General features: G+C 42.1%; 1 protein-coding gene across 1 annotated transcript; it reads left to right on the forward strand.

Annotated features, from left to right (window-relative positions):
- Positions 1-12,326: 12,326 nt before the first annotated feature.
- On the forward strand, positions 12,327-14,870 carry LOC307038902 (keratin, type II cytoskeletal 8-like; the record flags this gene model as incomplete). The annotated part of the gene is made up of 9 exons (XM_079680577.1): positions 12,327-12,713; positions 12,938-13,146; positions 13,253-13,313; positions 13,416-13,511; positions 13,644-13,808; positions 13,918-14,043; positions 14,157-14,377; positions 14,467-14,522; positions 14,749-14,870. 9 exons carry the CDS (start codon positions 12,327-12,329, stop codon positions 14,868-14,870), a joined length of 1,443 nt encoding a protein of 480 aa, XP_079536703.1.
- Positions 14,871-15,348: the final 478 nt, after the last annotated feature.

The raw sequence follows: 15,348 nt of genomic DNA on the forward strand, positions 1-15,348 counted from the left end.
TCCACCCCAGCAGCTCTCTCCACAGCATATTCCTTCTCCCATACACCCAGACCCTCTGGCAGAGGAGGTGGCACTGGTCTCCTGCTCTCTCCCAAATGGAGCTTTTCCCTCTTCAAGCTACCTAACTTCACTCCTTCCACCTTTGAATTCCATGCCGTCACAGTAACCCATCCTATACAATTAACCATTGTTGTTCTCTACCGTCCACCAGGCGCCTTGGGGGACTTCTTGGAGGAATTAGATAATCTCCTCTCACACATCCCTGAAACTGGCCCTCCCGCTGTACTTCTTGGAGATTTCAACCTCCAGACAGGGAAGATATGAACTAACATCTCTGTTAACCACCTTTGCTTTCTCACTGTCTCCATCCCCACCAACTCATAAAGCTGGCAATGTCCTTGATCTCATATTCTCAAGGAACTGCTCTACTTCTAACCTCTCTGTAAACCCGCTCCACACATCCGATCACTTCTTCATTTCATTCTCTCTACCCCTTTCCAAACATAACAACCTAATCTCTTCTAACTCTGCTCCTGTCCGCCGTAACCTCCGTTCCCTCTCCCCCTCTACCTTTGCCTCATCGGTGCTCTCAGCCCTCCCTTCCTCTGACTCGTTCCAACTCCTGCCTCCAAACGCTGCTGCAAAAACTCTCCTCTCTACTCTCTCATCCTCTCTGGACTCTCTCTGTCCTCTCACATCGCGGCCGGCTCGTCAGTCCCCTCCTGCTCCCTGGCTAAATGACGCACTGCGTGCTAATAGAACCATCCTTCGGGCAGCAGAGCGGAAATGGTGGAAATCCAAACACCATGACGACCTCCTAACCTATCAGGCTCTCCTCTCCTCTTTCTCTGCTTCCATCTCTCAGGCAAAAAGCACTTTCTTTCAAGATAAGATCCAATCTTCCTATTCCAATCCCAAAAAACTATTTTCTATCTTCTCCACCCTCTTGGACCCTCCCAAAGCACTTCCCCCCTCCTCCCTTCTGTCAAGCGACTTTGTTAACCACTTTGAAAAAAAGGTTGATGATATTCGCTCTTCTTTTTCTGACTCACCTTTACTCACCGCTGGGTCACCAGACCCTCCCTTCACCCACACACTGACCTCCTTCTCCCCTCTCTCTCCAAGTGAGGTTCTTACCCTCGTTACCTCTGCCCGTCCTACCACCTGTTCTCTGGACCCTATCCCCTCAAACCTCCTTCAGACTATCGCTCCTGATATTCTACCATTTCTCACCCATTTCATCAACACTTCTCTAACTTCTGGTCACTTTCCAAACAGTCTCAAGGAGGCAAGAGTAAACCCTCTCCTTAAGAAACCCACTCTCAATCCGTCTGATGTTATTAACTACAGGCCCGTCTCTCTCCTCCCGTTCCTGTCTAAAACACTTGAACGCGCTGTCTTTAAACAACTCTCCTGTTATCTCCATCAGAACAACCTTCTGGATCCGCACCAGTCTGGTTTCAAGGCAGGTCACTCAACAGAAACTGCTCTCCTTGCTGTCTCTGACGAACTGCACACTGCTAAAGCAGCCTCCCTCTCCTCTGTCATCATCCTTCTGGACCTGTCTGCTGCATTCGACACGGTGAACCATCGGATCCTCCTTCGCACTCTCCAAGAACTTGGAGTTTCAGGCACTGCACTTTCCCTCCTCACCTCATACCTCAACGACCGCACCTACAGGGTTACTTGGAGAGGGTCCGAGTCCGACCCTTGTCAATTAACTACAGGGGTCCCTCAGGGCTCGGTTCTTGGTCCCCTCCTCTTCTCCCTGTACACAAACTCGCTCGGGTCTGTCATTAGCCCGCATGGTTTTTCATACCACTGCTACGCTGACGACACCCAACTAATTCTGTCCTTTCCCCGCTCAGAGACCCAGGTCGTCGCACGCATCTCTGCTTGCCTAGCAGACATCTCTCGGTGGATGTCTGCTCATCACCTCAAGCTCAACCTTGACAAGACTGAACTGCTCTTCCTTCCGGGAAAAGATTGTCCCACTCTTGACCTAACAATCAACATCGGCACCTCTGTTGTTTCCCCGACTCAGACTGCAAGGAATCTGGGTGTGGTCCTAGATAACAAATTGTCCTTCACTGCAAACATCGCTGCTACAACCCGCTGCTGCAGATACACGCTTTACAACATCAGGAGGATACGTCCCCAGCTGACCCAGACATCAGCGCAGATTCTGGTCCAGGCTCTCGTCATCTCACGCCTAGACTACTGCAACTCCCTCCTGGCTGGTCTACCTGCATGTGCCATCCGACCTCTGCAGCTCATCCAGAATGCAGCGGCTCGTCTGGTCTTCAACCTTCCCAAATTCTCCCACACCACACCGCTCCTCCGCTCCCTTCACTGGCTTCCAGTAACTGCTAGAATCCACTTCAAGACACTGGTACTTGCGTACCATGCTGTGAATGGATCTGGCCCTTCCTACATCCAGGACATGGTTAAACCGTACACCCCAGCACGTGCACTCCGCTCTGCATCAGCCAAACAGCTCGCTGCACCCGCACTGCGAGGGGGACCCAAGTTCCCGTCAGCAAAAACACGTGGGTTTGCTATCCTGGCTCCAAAATGGTGGAATGAGCTCCCCATTGAAATCAGGACAGCAGATAGCTTACACATCTTCCGACGCAAACTGAAAACTCATCTCTTTAGACTCCACTTCGAGCGATAGAATTACTAACAAAGCACTTATATACTAATAAAGGACTGGCTTTCTAAATGCCAGTTGAGTAGCACTTGAAATGTTTGGCTCTATGAAACCTGATGGACTTATATGATTCTGTTTTCTTAAAGGTTGTATCTTCCTGGTCGAATGCACTTATTGTAAGTCGCTTTGGATAAAAGCGTCAGCTAAATGCAATGTAATGTAATGTAATGCAACTCTGTGTGCTTTGTCTCCCTTGAGGGAGTGATTAGCACCAGGTGTGAGGTCTCCACACCTGCTCCCAATATTGCTAATTGGAAGAGGGTGGAGCCACCTGTTGGGAATGTAGGTGCCTCCCACTACCCTGCCTCTCATTCCCTTACAATATATTATTCTGAAATGGAACAATGTGCAGAATAAGTACTTTTTCTTTTGGTAGCTCAAGTATATTTTGAGGCTAATACTTTTGTACTTTTACTTAACATTTTGCAGAACTTTTACTTGTAACAGAGTATTCCTACATGCTGGTACTTTTACTTCAATACAACATCTGAATACTTCTTCCACCTCCGAGTGCTACACACTAAGACAGCAAACACTAGCAAAATAACCCAAAAAGTCACATTTGAGAAATTTACAGCTTTTGCAGTTCAAAAGTTAGCTGCCATGTTCTATTTTATAGTGGTTGTAGTATGACATGCAGATGCTCAGTAACTGGAAGATTATATTAAAAACTAAACAGATATACTGTTGTAACACTCTATTATATGTGTCTTTCGGGTAAAACATATAATTTAGATCAGCATCAACACAATGATTAATGATGGATATCGACTCCCTGAGTGAGCAAATTACTCTTTCTGATGTTATAAATCCAGCATTAATACTTTCTAACAAACCAGCAGTTTAAATCTCCAACCTAGTATCGCTTTTTCAAGGCATGTGGACCTGTTGTTCTCCTCTGTGCAACAGTTATACTATCAATACCTGTTGAGACTTTCATCATCCTGACAATTAAGACACCGTTGAGGCAATACATTATATGGAACTGAGCACAAATATATCTGCAACACTGTGCTTGACAAAGGGAGGAGCTAAATATTAAAAAGCACTAGCCACATACCACTGGGAAGCTGAAAGTATGCTTTGCTTTTTTTTATGAAAAGAAGGATGACACCTGTGGCAGCGGGGTGTGGTTAGAGCGCCGGCTGCTGGAGTGATGGGAGAGACTCGGCCGGAGGGAAGACAGCTGATCAGAATCAGGTAATTAGGCTCTCAGTAAAAAGCATGGTTCTGGCCTCTCTTGCAGTAGGCTGGGTCCAGAGAGGAGGACCATCAACCTCCCAGCCACCTCAGCAAATAGAGGAGCTGATTGGTGCCTACATTTATGTTAACCCCTTTTGTGTTAACCTCTTGAGCCCGATTGCCCCCGCCGGCGGGGCAATCGGGCTCAACAATATTCACCAAACTGGGTTCTCAGGGCTTCTTAACATTTAACAACCTATTCATGTGTCATACCCACTTAACGGGAAGAAACTCAGCTAACTGACGATATGAACCATTTTTACCTCAACGAAACACAAGTCTAGTGCCTGTGTCTGAATCAGCACTAATCGAAAGAATGCTAACGCACTTAGCACATAACTCACGGTAGCGATATTTTATACTTCATGCTATCTGCGCAAACTAGATATCATATGAAAGCTGAGATTCCACATATTCCAATGGTACAAGTATCATTACTGTGCGACCAAAACTCACGGCAGCGAAAGCCAAGAAGGACAACACAAAACTTCACTTTACAGGGTCAAAACGGCAAATACGTCTTAGCTTTGCTGTTCTCTGATCAAAAGTTGTGTTCAATGGCATTCCAACGCATATCAACGCTGCTGAAGGTTAATCCAATGTCTCTGTGTCACTCATGATTACTGATAATCCATCATCATATTTATGGCAATAAACATATTTTTCATATAGAGTGTAATGGAGCTTCCGGTTTTGGGCATGCTGGCTGCGCATCACTCTCATTCACCAATGGTAATGTTTAGATCAGGGGTCTCCAACACGTCGATCGCGAGCTACCGGTAGCTCGCAAGCTCTCAATAAGTAGCTCGCCAAGCAAATCCAACATATAAAAAATACACACAACAAAAAAAGAAATGTAATTAAAAGAATCTACCCTATGCATAAACGAAACCTCAATCATAGCGAGTTCTATCTACTTACTACAACTTTATATCTATCTAACACCCCTCCTCCTCCCACCCCCACCCCCACAATGAATATCGACCAATCACGTTCTTGCTTGATTTGCGGGACCAGCGTTGCAGTCGGGAAGAAAAGCAATGTGGAGCGGCAGCTCACCGCTTCATAAGGAGTTTAACCGTGATTTTCCTTCTGGCAGAATCGACACAACACATCAGCCCCATTGAACACAGCCTAGTCATGCCAGCCTATACAGCACATGAGGGGCAGAGTTTTACTCTGTGTGTGTTGCAACTTGCATATATATTTATTGCACTTGACGCACACACACGCATGGCGTAATTTCCACTGGGGACAGGGGGGACATGTCCCCCCCACTCTTCAAAATCCCGTTTGTGTCCCCCCACTTTACAAATATGTTTATTCTTTTTTTTACCGCAAGCCGTCATCGCCCAAAGGGGCACACAGCCTCTGTGAGTGAGCGAGACAGAGGGAGAGAGAGAGCTAGAGAGAGCACACATTTATCTATTTAATATAGATGTACAAAATAAAGTAAGAAATCATTCCAATGTGTACTATAAGACAGTAAAAAAAAAAAAGTTTAAAATTATGTGATTAGTAAAATATGCATAAAGAAATAAAGAATGCTAACTTAAATAAGATAAAAATAAACAAGTTTAAATGATTTGTTATTGGTTGTGATCATATTCTTTACATGTTACTTGTTAGATGTTTTTATCCAAAGCGACTTACATACTCAATACTGTGGACAATCCCCACAGGAGCAATTTGGGGTGAAGTGTCTGGCCCGGGGACACAACCACATGCTGACTGCAGCGGGGTTTGAACCTGTGCTCCCCTGATCCGAACACCAACGCACTACTCCACTGCGCCACGCGCCACACGCCTCCCTGTGTGTTCTAAAGATGTTTGGATTATTGAAAAGTATACAGCTCCCTTTCATATGAGTGTTGAGAGCTGTATCCATAAATTCATGTTGTGCTCAAAGATTGATGCATTTAACTTCAACTTTAAAAAACAAAAATCTTCCCAGGGGTGCATGCCCCCAAATAAAGCAGGTTCAAATAATTAAATTGCATACATTTTCTTTTAGTAAACACTGAAAACGGGTCCCACAGACCCAAACAGCACACAAAGGTTAAAGGTAAGCATATAATAATGTTAAAATGTGCTAAATATATACACTGCAAAAAACAAAAAAAGAGGAGTAAAAGTAGCTCACGACTTGTTTTATTTTTTGAAAGTAGCTCTCATCCTAAAAAAGGTTGGAGACCCCTGGTTTAGATGGATTTAAGAACTTCCCCTCGATTATATTGGCTCTAACGGTTCAAAAGGTGAGGTGAGTTTTTTTTTCTAAACCTCTTTAAAAATGTCAAATTTCACTTGTTTTGCATCAATCTTGATACAGGGTACTTATTATATGTTATAGTTTGGATTCCTAAAGCTTTTAGTCTACTATCCCATCATTCAAGGGTGGTTTTCACTATAAGTAATGTTTTTTTTTTTTTGACGGAAACTATAATTGAATTTGTTTTACTATGTTCAATCAGAATTTACTTATCCACAGCCAACTCACAGGTGTATCATTGCTTTTAGAAAAAAGATTATTAATTTAACCCTTTTAGAAGTGAAAATATAACGCGCTTTCACACTGGATTACTTTTCCCAGTATAGTTCCGATATAGTTCCGAAAATTTGCGTTCACACCAAAAAGATTCTGAACTAGAACTTAGTTCATGAGAACCTTTTCACCCCCTTTTCAGTCCCTGCTAGAGATTTGATTGCAAACCAAGCCCCGTAAAACTCCCAAAAGGTTTTGTGAAGCCGCCATTTTATTATCCTCAAATTAGCATTATTAGCATTAACATTAGCCCAGCGGACAAACGCAGAGAGACTAACTTATGGCAACACAAAAGAAAACATGGGAGCAGTGGAGATGAGGAGGTGTCGGCGTTCTGGCGATTTACTCGGAAGGCTTCATTAGAAGCTGCTGGGAGTCCCAACAGCTTCTACTGAAGCCAGTCCCCAACTCCGGGGACTTCCGGCCGGGGACTTCGGGTGGCAGTATACGCCGTGAAGTTGTTTGCGGCCTGCCAGTAAACCCAAAGCAGAAGAAGAAGAAGTGACATCAGCGGCTTCATTTGACTAATCCTCCCTCAGGGATTTATTCCGGTGTGAACGTAATCTGCTCTTTAGAACTAAGTTCTGATGAACTAAGTACGGCAAAGTACTTGTTGTGAAAGCGCCTATAGTCATTTGTTCTGGGCATGTCATTTTCGAGCCTGAGGCCTGAAAAACAGGTTCCGGGCTTAACAGGTTAACTCCCTCAGTTTTTTAATAAACTGTGTTTGTTCTTCAATCCACCTTTATCAATCCATCATTTTCTAACCCTATCGTGAGCTCGAACGCTCACAACACAATAGCATTAAATTGACATCCTATGTCGAGCTGTAATAATGTGACATTCACAAACCAATCATTAAGTTTGAACCACTATTTAAAGGAGTGGTTCTCAAACTTTTTCTGTCAGGCCCTCCCTTTGGAGAAAAAAAAAAGTCGGCCCCCCCCCCAACACAAATAGTCAGGCTCAGTGGCGGTGCCAGAGATTTGTTTTGGGGTTCTGTGGGGTAGCTTGACGTTTCATAGAGGGTGCTCAAACATTTAGGGTTTCCCATTAATGTACCGGTCGCTACAGTGGAACTTTCTACTGCAACAATCCCCACGCAAATACACATGTGTACCCGCGACTGTTACAATGAAGGCTCGATAATCAGCTCAAGGCATATAGGGGTAAGCAGGGTTAAAATGCTATTTTTATAGGTGGTGTGTAGACCTCACATAGGGGGGTCCGGGGGCAAGCTCGTCCGGGAAGATTTATTTTTAAATATTGAAGTTAAATGCATCAATCTGGTGCACTTTGAGAGCAAAATGAAGAGATCTATGGATACATCTCTCAACACCCATTTGAAACAAAACTGTAAACAGATTTACTTTTTCTTTATGAATATTTTACAAATCACCCTTTTAAACGTTATTCTTGTTTTACTGTCATATAGTATTTCATACCTGTTTTTCATTTACTACTCCTATTTTTTTTATAACTATAATGATCATTTAAACGTGTGCCTCGGAAATAATTGTTTACATTAATGGTGACCAAAACGTTTGAGACCCACTGAGATAACACTGAGAGAGTCCTTTGGCTCACTGAGCCTCTCAGTCTGACAGGACAGGATTCTCCTCCACCATGTTGTTGAAAACACTCCTTATATCCGTTAGCGTAGCTCGCTAGCACCAGAAGCTAACAACAACGATCTCCGGTACCGGTGCGCTCTCTCTCTCTTGCTCACACAAAATGGCTCGTTCCACCCACACACAGAGCCGAGCTTTAATGAAACACAGAGACCCAGACGTAATAGTACTGCATCATATCGTTTTCGAATAAATAATTGTTGAATTTATGATTTTTTTTGGTGATCTTTTAATTTTTTTTATAACCATTTTTCCTCCTGGTCTCTCGCGCCCCCCCTGGCATGCCTCTGCGCCCCCCAGGGGGGTCGCGCCCCCCACTTTGAGAACCACTGATTTAAAGGTATGGTTTATATGTGATTCTGTAAAAGAGCCAGGAAATGTGTGGATGCCACACCCACCCCCCCAGTAGAAGAACAAGTAAATCATGAGCACACCTACTGACTGACATCTAATTGGTAACCCTCGACTTTGCAAAGATCTTGTGAGAAAGCCTATATTAACATGTTAAGCCCGACAGACCTCCCGCAACATCTTGCAGGAAACAGTGTCTGAAGGCTTGTTCATTTAATAAACTATGAATGTTTTAGATCCATGTAACGGGAAGAAACTCATCTAACTGATCACTTTAATTTATTTTTCAAAAAAACCCCCACAATGCTAACGCTGACCCTCTGAATTAGCAACGAGCGAAAAATGCTAACAGATGACTGCACCGAAATTCACTCACAAAACCTTATTATTTATCTTTGCTTCACATCCAACACATCGTTTCACATCGTGAGATGACACAGGATCGATGGGTGCAGACATTATCACTCAATGATACGAACTCGCGGAGATAATAACAAACATAGAAATCAAAACATGTGGCGCTAGGTAGCTAAAAACGCTAACATGGCTCACCTGTGTCGTAGTCTGGTCAAAAGTGGTCTTCAATGGCATTAAAACGATAAAAATGCTGCTGAAGTTAATCCATAGGTTAATACAATGTGTCTGTGTCCCTTTGAAATGATTTATGATTATCCATAAGCAATAAACCTGCTTTTCCGTTTCTAGATGTCAGAGCTAGAAATATTTGAACTCTGATGCAAAATTGCATGCGCAAAGCCCCCACCTTTTTGTTTAAGCATGTGTGTGAGCGTGGAGATTCCCCTTGTATTTTTATTGGCTCTAATGGTCAGAAAGAGATGTCAATCACCAAAATCGACCAATGGGTTCCAGGGAAATGATAAAACCCCCATTTCCACCCCATTTTTGCTAAACCTCTCTAAAAAGGTCAAATGTCACTTGTTTTGCATCAATCTTGATACAGGGTACTTATTATATGTTGTACTTTGGATTCCTAAAACTTTTAGCTACCTTATCCAAGGGTAGTTTTCACTATAAGTAAAAAAGAATCTTTGGACGGACACTATAATTTAAAGTTTTTTACTATGTTCAATCTTAATTTTCTTTAAAATAAAAAACATCTATATTGATTCTGACTTTTCTACATCCAACTCACAGGTTTATCATCACTTTGAGAAAAAAGATGATTAATTTAACCCTTTTAGAAGGGAAGATATGGTCATTTGTTCCGGGAATGTCAATTTTGAGCCTGAGACCTGAAAAACAGGCTCAGGGCTAAACAGCTTAAAATCAGTTTGGATCTGTTTTTTATCTGCCTTTAGAAAAAGGGTATTCAGGAACAGCAGAGTTTCATAATCTCCTGGGGAGTGTTTTTTTTTATTAGTGGCCGATTGAATAGCGATGGAACTGGAAACTTGCGGTTTAACAGTCAACGCTTTAAGTTATTGATTCCAATTTGATAAACCAATCACAAGTGAGTCCTTAGGCTAATATTTACCTGAAAAAAAAGAATGACCACTCGGACCACTAGTCTTATACACTTTTTCCTTCTCAGATAAACCTCCTCAGTCCTCTAGGTAGTTGGGGGTCCTTAACAGTACCAATATTCCCTCCCCCAGGTCCTGACTGTCTTTGTTATTCTGCACCTGTAGGTTAGGAAGGTAGTTTATGTAGAGCAGAAAAGGGTGTTTCCATTGCCTCTGCCTGGAAGAAGGATGGTCAGGCATATTTGGAAAGACAGGTTTTGCAGCCATTTTCTGCTCTCTGTACATGACCACTGAGAAACAGTGTATTTAAGCAAGTACCTTATGAGAAGGATGGTATCTGGTTCAAGGTCTTTACAAGTGTGCTAACCACCCTTATAAGTCGCAATGTTTTATCAATCTGATGACAGGAAACCTCTATGCATCAATGTGTGATGGTTAGATCTTTGAGTGGCTGACCTTTAGTTATATGATCTGCAGAGTTTTGCATTGAGTCCACAAACCTCGGCTTACTTAACATAGGCATTATACCTGCAGGACTTAAGAGTGAAGCCCTGTTACCACATTAGAATCAGTCCTCAAAATGTATATTAATGGGTAGGCTACTGTCAGTTCAAATTATATCTGTTTAGTCAGGATCCAGTCAGGGTTGATGATAATTTCAAGCAGGATATACAGTAGTCTGTGGCTTAAGAGGACCTCCACTTGATTTGGCCAAATTACATAATCATTTGGATGCAATATTAAATGATTGAATCTCTAGAAAATCCATTCATAAAAAGTCAGAACATATTAAAACATTATTTCTCTATTCCCCTTCTGGTGAGATTCAGATCACCTGTCCATTCCAAAGGACATACTTTGTAGAAAGAACTAACTATGAGTAAAAGCTTAAAATGTATAGTACGATATTTTGATATTAATTCAAACACATTTTTACAACATATTATAGCCCTAAAAAAAAGTATTAATTACTAAATCATGCCTTGTGCTTCCTCCTTTGGCTCCATGAAAAAGGGTGTGTGACTCGACTGTCCACTGAAAAGGATTTGGTTAACTGTGATTGGCCAATCAAATAAGTTTGGGCATATTGGTGGAGTCAGATGACAGTAATCGTAGATCGAGTCACCTTAGAACTAGTTATCCAGGTTTTTTTCAGAAGGTATGGGCCTAACTGTATATTGCAGAGCTTTACATTCGTTCAATTGCTTGGTTGTGTAAAACTATTACACTTGCAAGACTGGTTCAACCAAGAGTTCCACTTAATGAACTTCGGTAACGCTATTGCAATCAGCAGAGACTTCAGTGTTAATGATTAATATGTATATTGATATGTGGACAAACAAATGAGATCTCTGAAAAGGCTTAATCTTTGGCAGTTAGACCTCATTGTGACATGATATATTTTAAGGGGATGTTGTTACCATAAATGAACTACTTTAAGCAATGTTGTCTTCCCAGAGAAGTGGTTCTGGCTCATTTTTGTCATTATATACTTATAACCTTATGATTCTGATACAATGGTGTGTTAACCCTCTGATTTCTCTGGAGGCCATAGCTATAGGTTACGTTATCAAATAAGCGATTTTCACAAAAACAAAACAAAAATGTCATTTCAATACTAGTGACCAGTAATGATCACTTAAAACAATAGTAGTTTGGTTTAAAGAAAGCAAGGTTTAAACCTAAATATCTACTCAGGATTTCAGGACCACTGGGATTTGTAATGCTTATGAGACCATGGAGTTAGAGGGAGTGGTGCTCTAAGTGACCTGTTTGTTGTAGTAAAGAAGTTAGACTGGTTGTCTTTTCTTATTCAGCTTGTGTATGGATTACTTGTTTGGACCGGTAAGTATTGGTAGAGCTGGTTGTGTTTTTTGTAATTTCATGATTAATCATTCTACACCAAAGTGTAGGATTTAGGGGGTATTATTGACCAAAATAACATTGAATATACGTGCATAGGGTTTATGTTAGGGTCTACTGTGAAACAATTTGAGTGAACTAAATGGGTCATCTGTTGAAACGTATCGATACTGGCTTTGGTTGTAATATTTTATTTCCAAAAGGGGGATTTGATACTTGCTAATTACTTTACACAGGGCAGTGTTACGCCTTATCTTTCTAAAATTCCTCCCTACCTGTTTCACAGGATTGGCGTGTAGGCTGAGTTGGAGGGGAGGTTGGAAAGCAAAAGTGAGAGTCCAGGTTAAAACAGCCGAAAGGATCTTCCCCCTCTCAGAGCATGGACATAAAAGACTGCAGAGCTCACAGTCAGACACTCAGAAGGACTTGGCTCTCCCTTTGAAGACTGCTCATCATCTGTTCTCCTCTTGTCAGAGTTACCAACCTCCACCACTGCAAACATGATGTCCAGGAAATCATACTCAGTCTCTGGCTCTTCTAAAGGTAGCTTGAAAAGTTCCTCCAGCTACTCTGCACAAAGAACAAGTTATGCGGTTGGTTCTGGTGCTGGATCTGGATCTGGTTTTAGTTCAGGTTCAGGTTTTGGTTCAGGTTCAGGTTTTGGTTCAGGTGCAGGTTTTGGTTTAGGTAGCTCTGGCCGTTATGGCATTAGCTCCAGCCAAGCAGGAGGCAACTGCATGGCTCCATTGATCACTGCTGTCCAGGTCAACAAGAGCCTGCTGACTCCTCTGAACCTTGCAATTGACCCCACCATCCAAGCTGTCCGCACCCACGAGAAGGAGCAGATCAAGACCCTCAACAACCGCTTTGCTTCCTTCATCGACAAGGTTGGTTCCTGTGCTCTCTGCTTGTGACTGTGTTATGTGAAATGTACTGTAGGCCTGAGTATCTTACTACCAAATGCCTGTAATGCTCTCATGGGGCTAAATTACTTGCAGCTGCTGTCAAAAGCAAGATGTGAAGTGAATTGTAGCCTAAAAGAGTCAATTAAATCAACAGTCTAACCACATTTACAACATCTGACAATCTTACCTTTTTTTTGTCTCCACAGGTCAGGTTCCTGGAGCAGCAGAACAAAATGCTGGAGACCAAATGGAGCCTCCTGCAGGACCAGACTACATCACCCTCCAACATCGATAGAATGTTCGAGGCTTACATTTCCAACCTGCGCAGACAGCACGACGGAATGGGCAATGAGAAGGTCAAGCTGGAGGGAGAGCTGAGGATCATGCAGGGTCACGTTGAGGACTTCAAGAATAAGTGAGTGCTTGTATGACATGGTCACTAACTATTATAGACATTTAATGAAGTCAACAGATGTTTTAAAATCGAGCAGATGTAGTAAAATCCCGCCATGTTCCAACAGGTATGAAGATGAAATCAACAAACGTGCAACTGCAGAGAACGAGTTTGTGCTCTTGAAGAAGGTGCATATACATCAAAGATACATTCATTCTTTGGAAATCCAGGTGTTAACAACAAAGTAGCAAGTTCTAACACTTTCTGTTTCTACATTATTTTCTTTTTAGGATGTTGATGCTGCCTACATTAACAAGGTGGAGCTGGATGCCAAGGCTGATGCTCTTCAGGATGAGATCAACTTCCTCAGTGCCGTCTATGAGACTGTATGTATTTATAATATCATATTCTTTATAATACTATAATCTTTTCTGAGTTAAATCTGATGAAAATCTGCTACATTTTACATAAAAAAGGACAAAGGGTTCATTACTGTGCAACAACCATTGGTTCTGTAGGAGCTTCATGAGCTGCAGAGCCAGATCAAGGACACCTCCGTCATCGTGGAGATGGACAACAGCCGTAACCTGGACATGGACTCTATTGTGGCTGAAGTGCGTGCTCAGTATGAGGACATTGCCAACCGCAGCAAGGCTGAAGCAGAGGGCTGGTACAAACAGAAGGTGAGAAGAAAAAAAGGCTAAGTTCATCTTGTTTCTACAATTACTTTCAACGCCTCGCCATTGCTTTAGATCCCTTTCTTGACACACCTTCTTGTATTTTTCATAACAGTATGAGGAGATGCAGACCTCAGCCGGACAGCATGGTGACGACCTGCGCACAACAAAGTCAGAGATTTCTGAGCTGAACCGCATGATCTCTCGTCTTCAGAATGAGATTGAGGCTGTCAAGGGACAGGTATATTTCAAAAACTTCTTATTGATGAAGCATTAATATGAACACTTTAATATGCACTACATTAATGTAAGAGGGATCTGCAGATACTAAATAATCGGTGACATTTTCCACAGAGGGCCAGCCTTGAGGTTCAGATCATAGAGGCAGAGGAGCGTGGTGAGCTGGCAGTGAAAGATGCCAGGCTCCGCATCAGAGACCTGGAGGATGCTCTGCAGAGAGCCAAGCAGGACATGGCCCGACAGGTGCGCGAATACCAGGAGCTGATGAACGTCAAGCTGGCCCTGGACATCGAAATTGCCACCTACAGGAAACTGCTTGAAGGAGAGGAGGACAGGTGCGATAAACTTTAAGAAATGGTTTTATAGCCTCACAATTAGATTTAACTTTGAATTAAGGACTAACTCTGAATTTTTTCAAAATTAGACTGTTCAGCGGAGGCTCAACTGCAACCATCCATGTGCAGCAGTCCTCTGGTGGTGGTAAGTTCAACACTTTATACACCATGATCATAAGGGATATTATATCTATCTATCTATCTATCTATCTATCTATCTATCTATCTATCTATCTATCTATCTATCTATCTATCTATCTATCTATCTATCTATCTATCTATCTATCTATCTATCTATCTATCTATCTATCTTAAACCAGTAGACCACACTGCTGCATTTATAGTAATATATAGTTTTTTTTCTACTCCAGGATTGTCCAGTGCCAACTCAGGTTACGGCTACGGTGGCGGCTTCAGTAGCAGCAGTGGTTATGGCAGTGAATCTGTTCAAAAGTCCTCAGTCACTACAACAAGTTCCAGAAGAGCATATTAAAAAAGAAGAGCTGTCCCTCTTCTTCTTCAGAAAACTCATGAATTGGATCTAATTCTGTAGCTATTTATGATTCTATGTAATGTTGTTATATGTTCAACAAGAAAGATGAATCTCTTGTGTCACACTGCTACTATGTTGAAATATATTTATTAAGTAAAAGCTTCCCTTCCAACTTGACTGATGAATGTTTGCACAAATTGGATCAAATGTATTGGAATAAAATACATCTGTTAACATAAATATCTGCCTTGGTCTCATTATTGTTGTGACAAATAAATGTTTTACTTTGTATGTCTTACTGTTGTTGCTGTTACAGATAGCTATCACACTTAAAAGTAAAATCTCACTGTCTGTGCAAAAACACATCGATCTCTGAATGCAAAAGCGGCTTTGCCTTATATTTATTCATGAAGATGCCCTAGTGACATCACACATACATGCACACAGCACACACAGTGACACTTTACCTCTGCATTTA

This window comes from Notothenia rossii (genome assembly GCF_949606895.1).
Source record: "Notothenia rossii genome assembly, chromosome: 5".
NCBI lineage: Eukaryota > Metazoa > Chordata > Actinopteri > Perciformes > Nototheniidae > Notothenia > Notothenia rossii.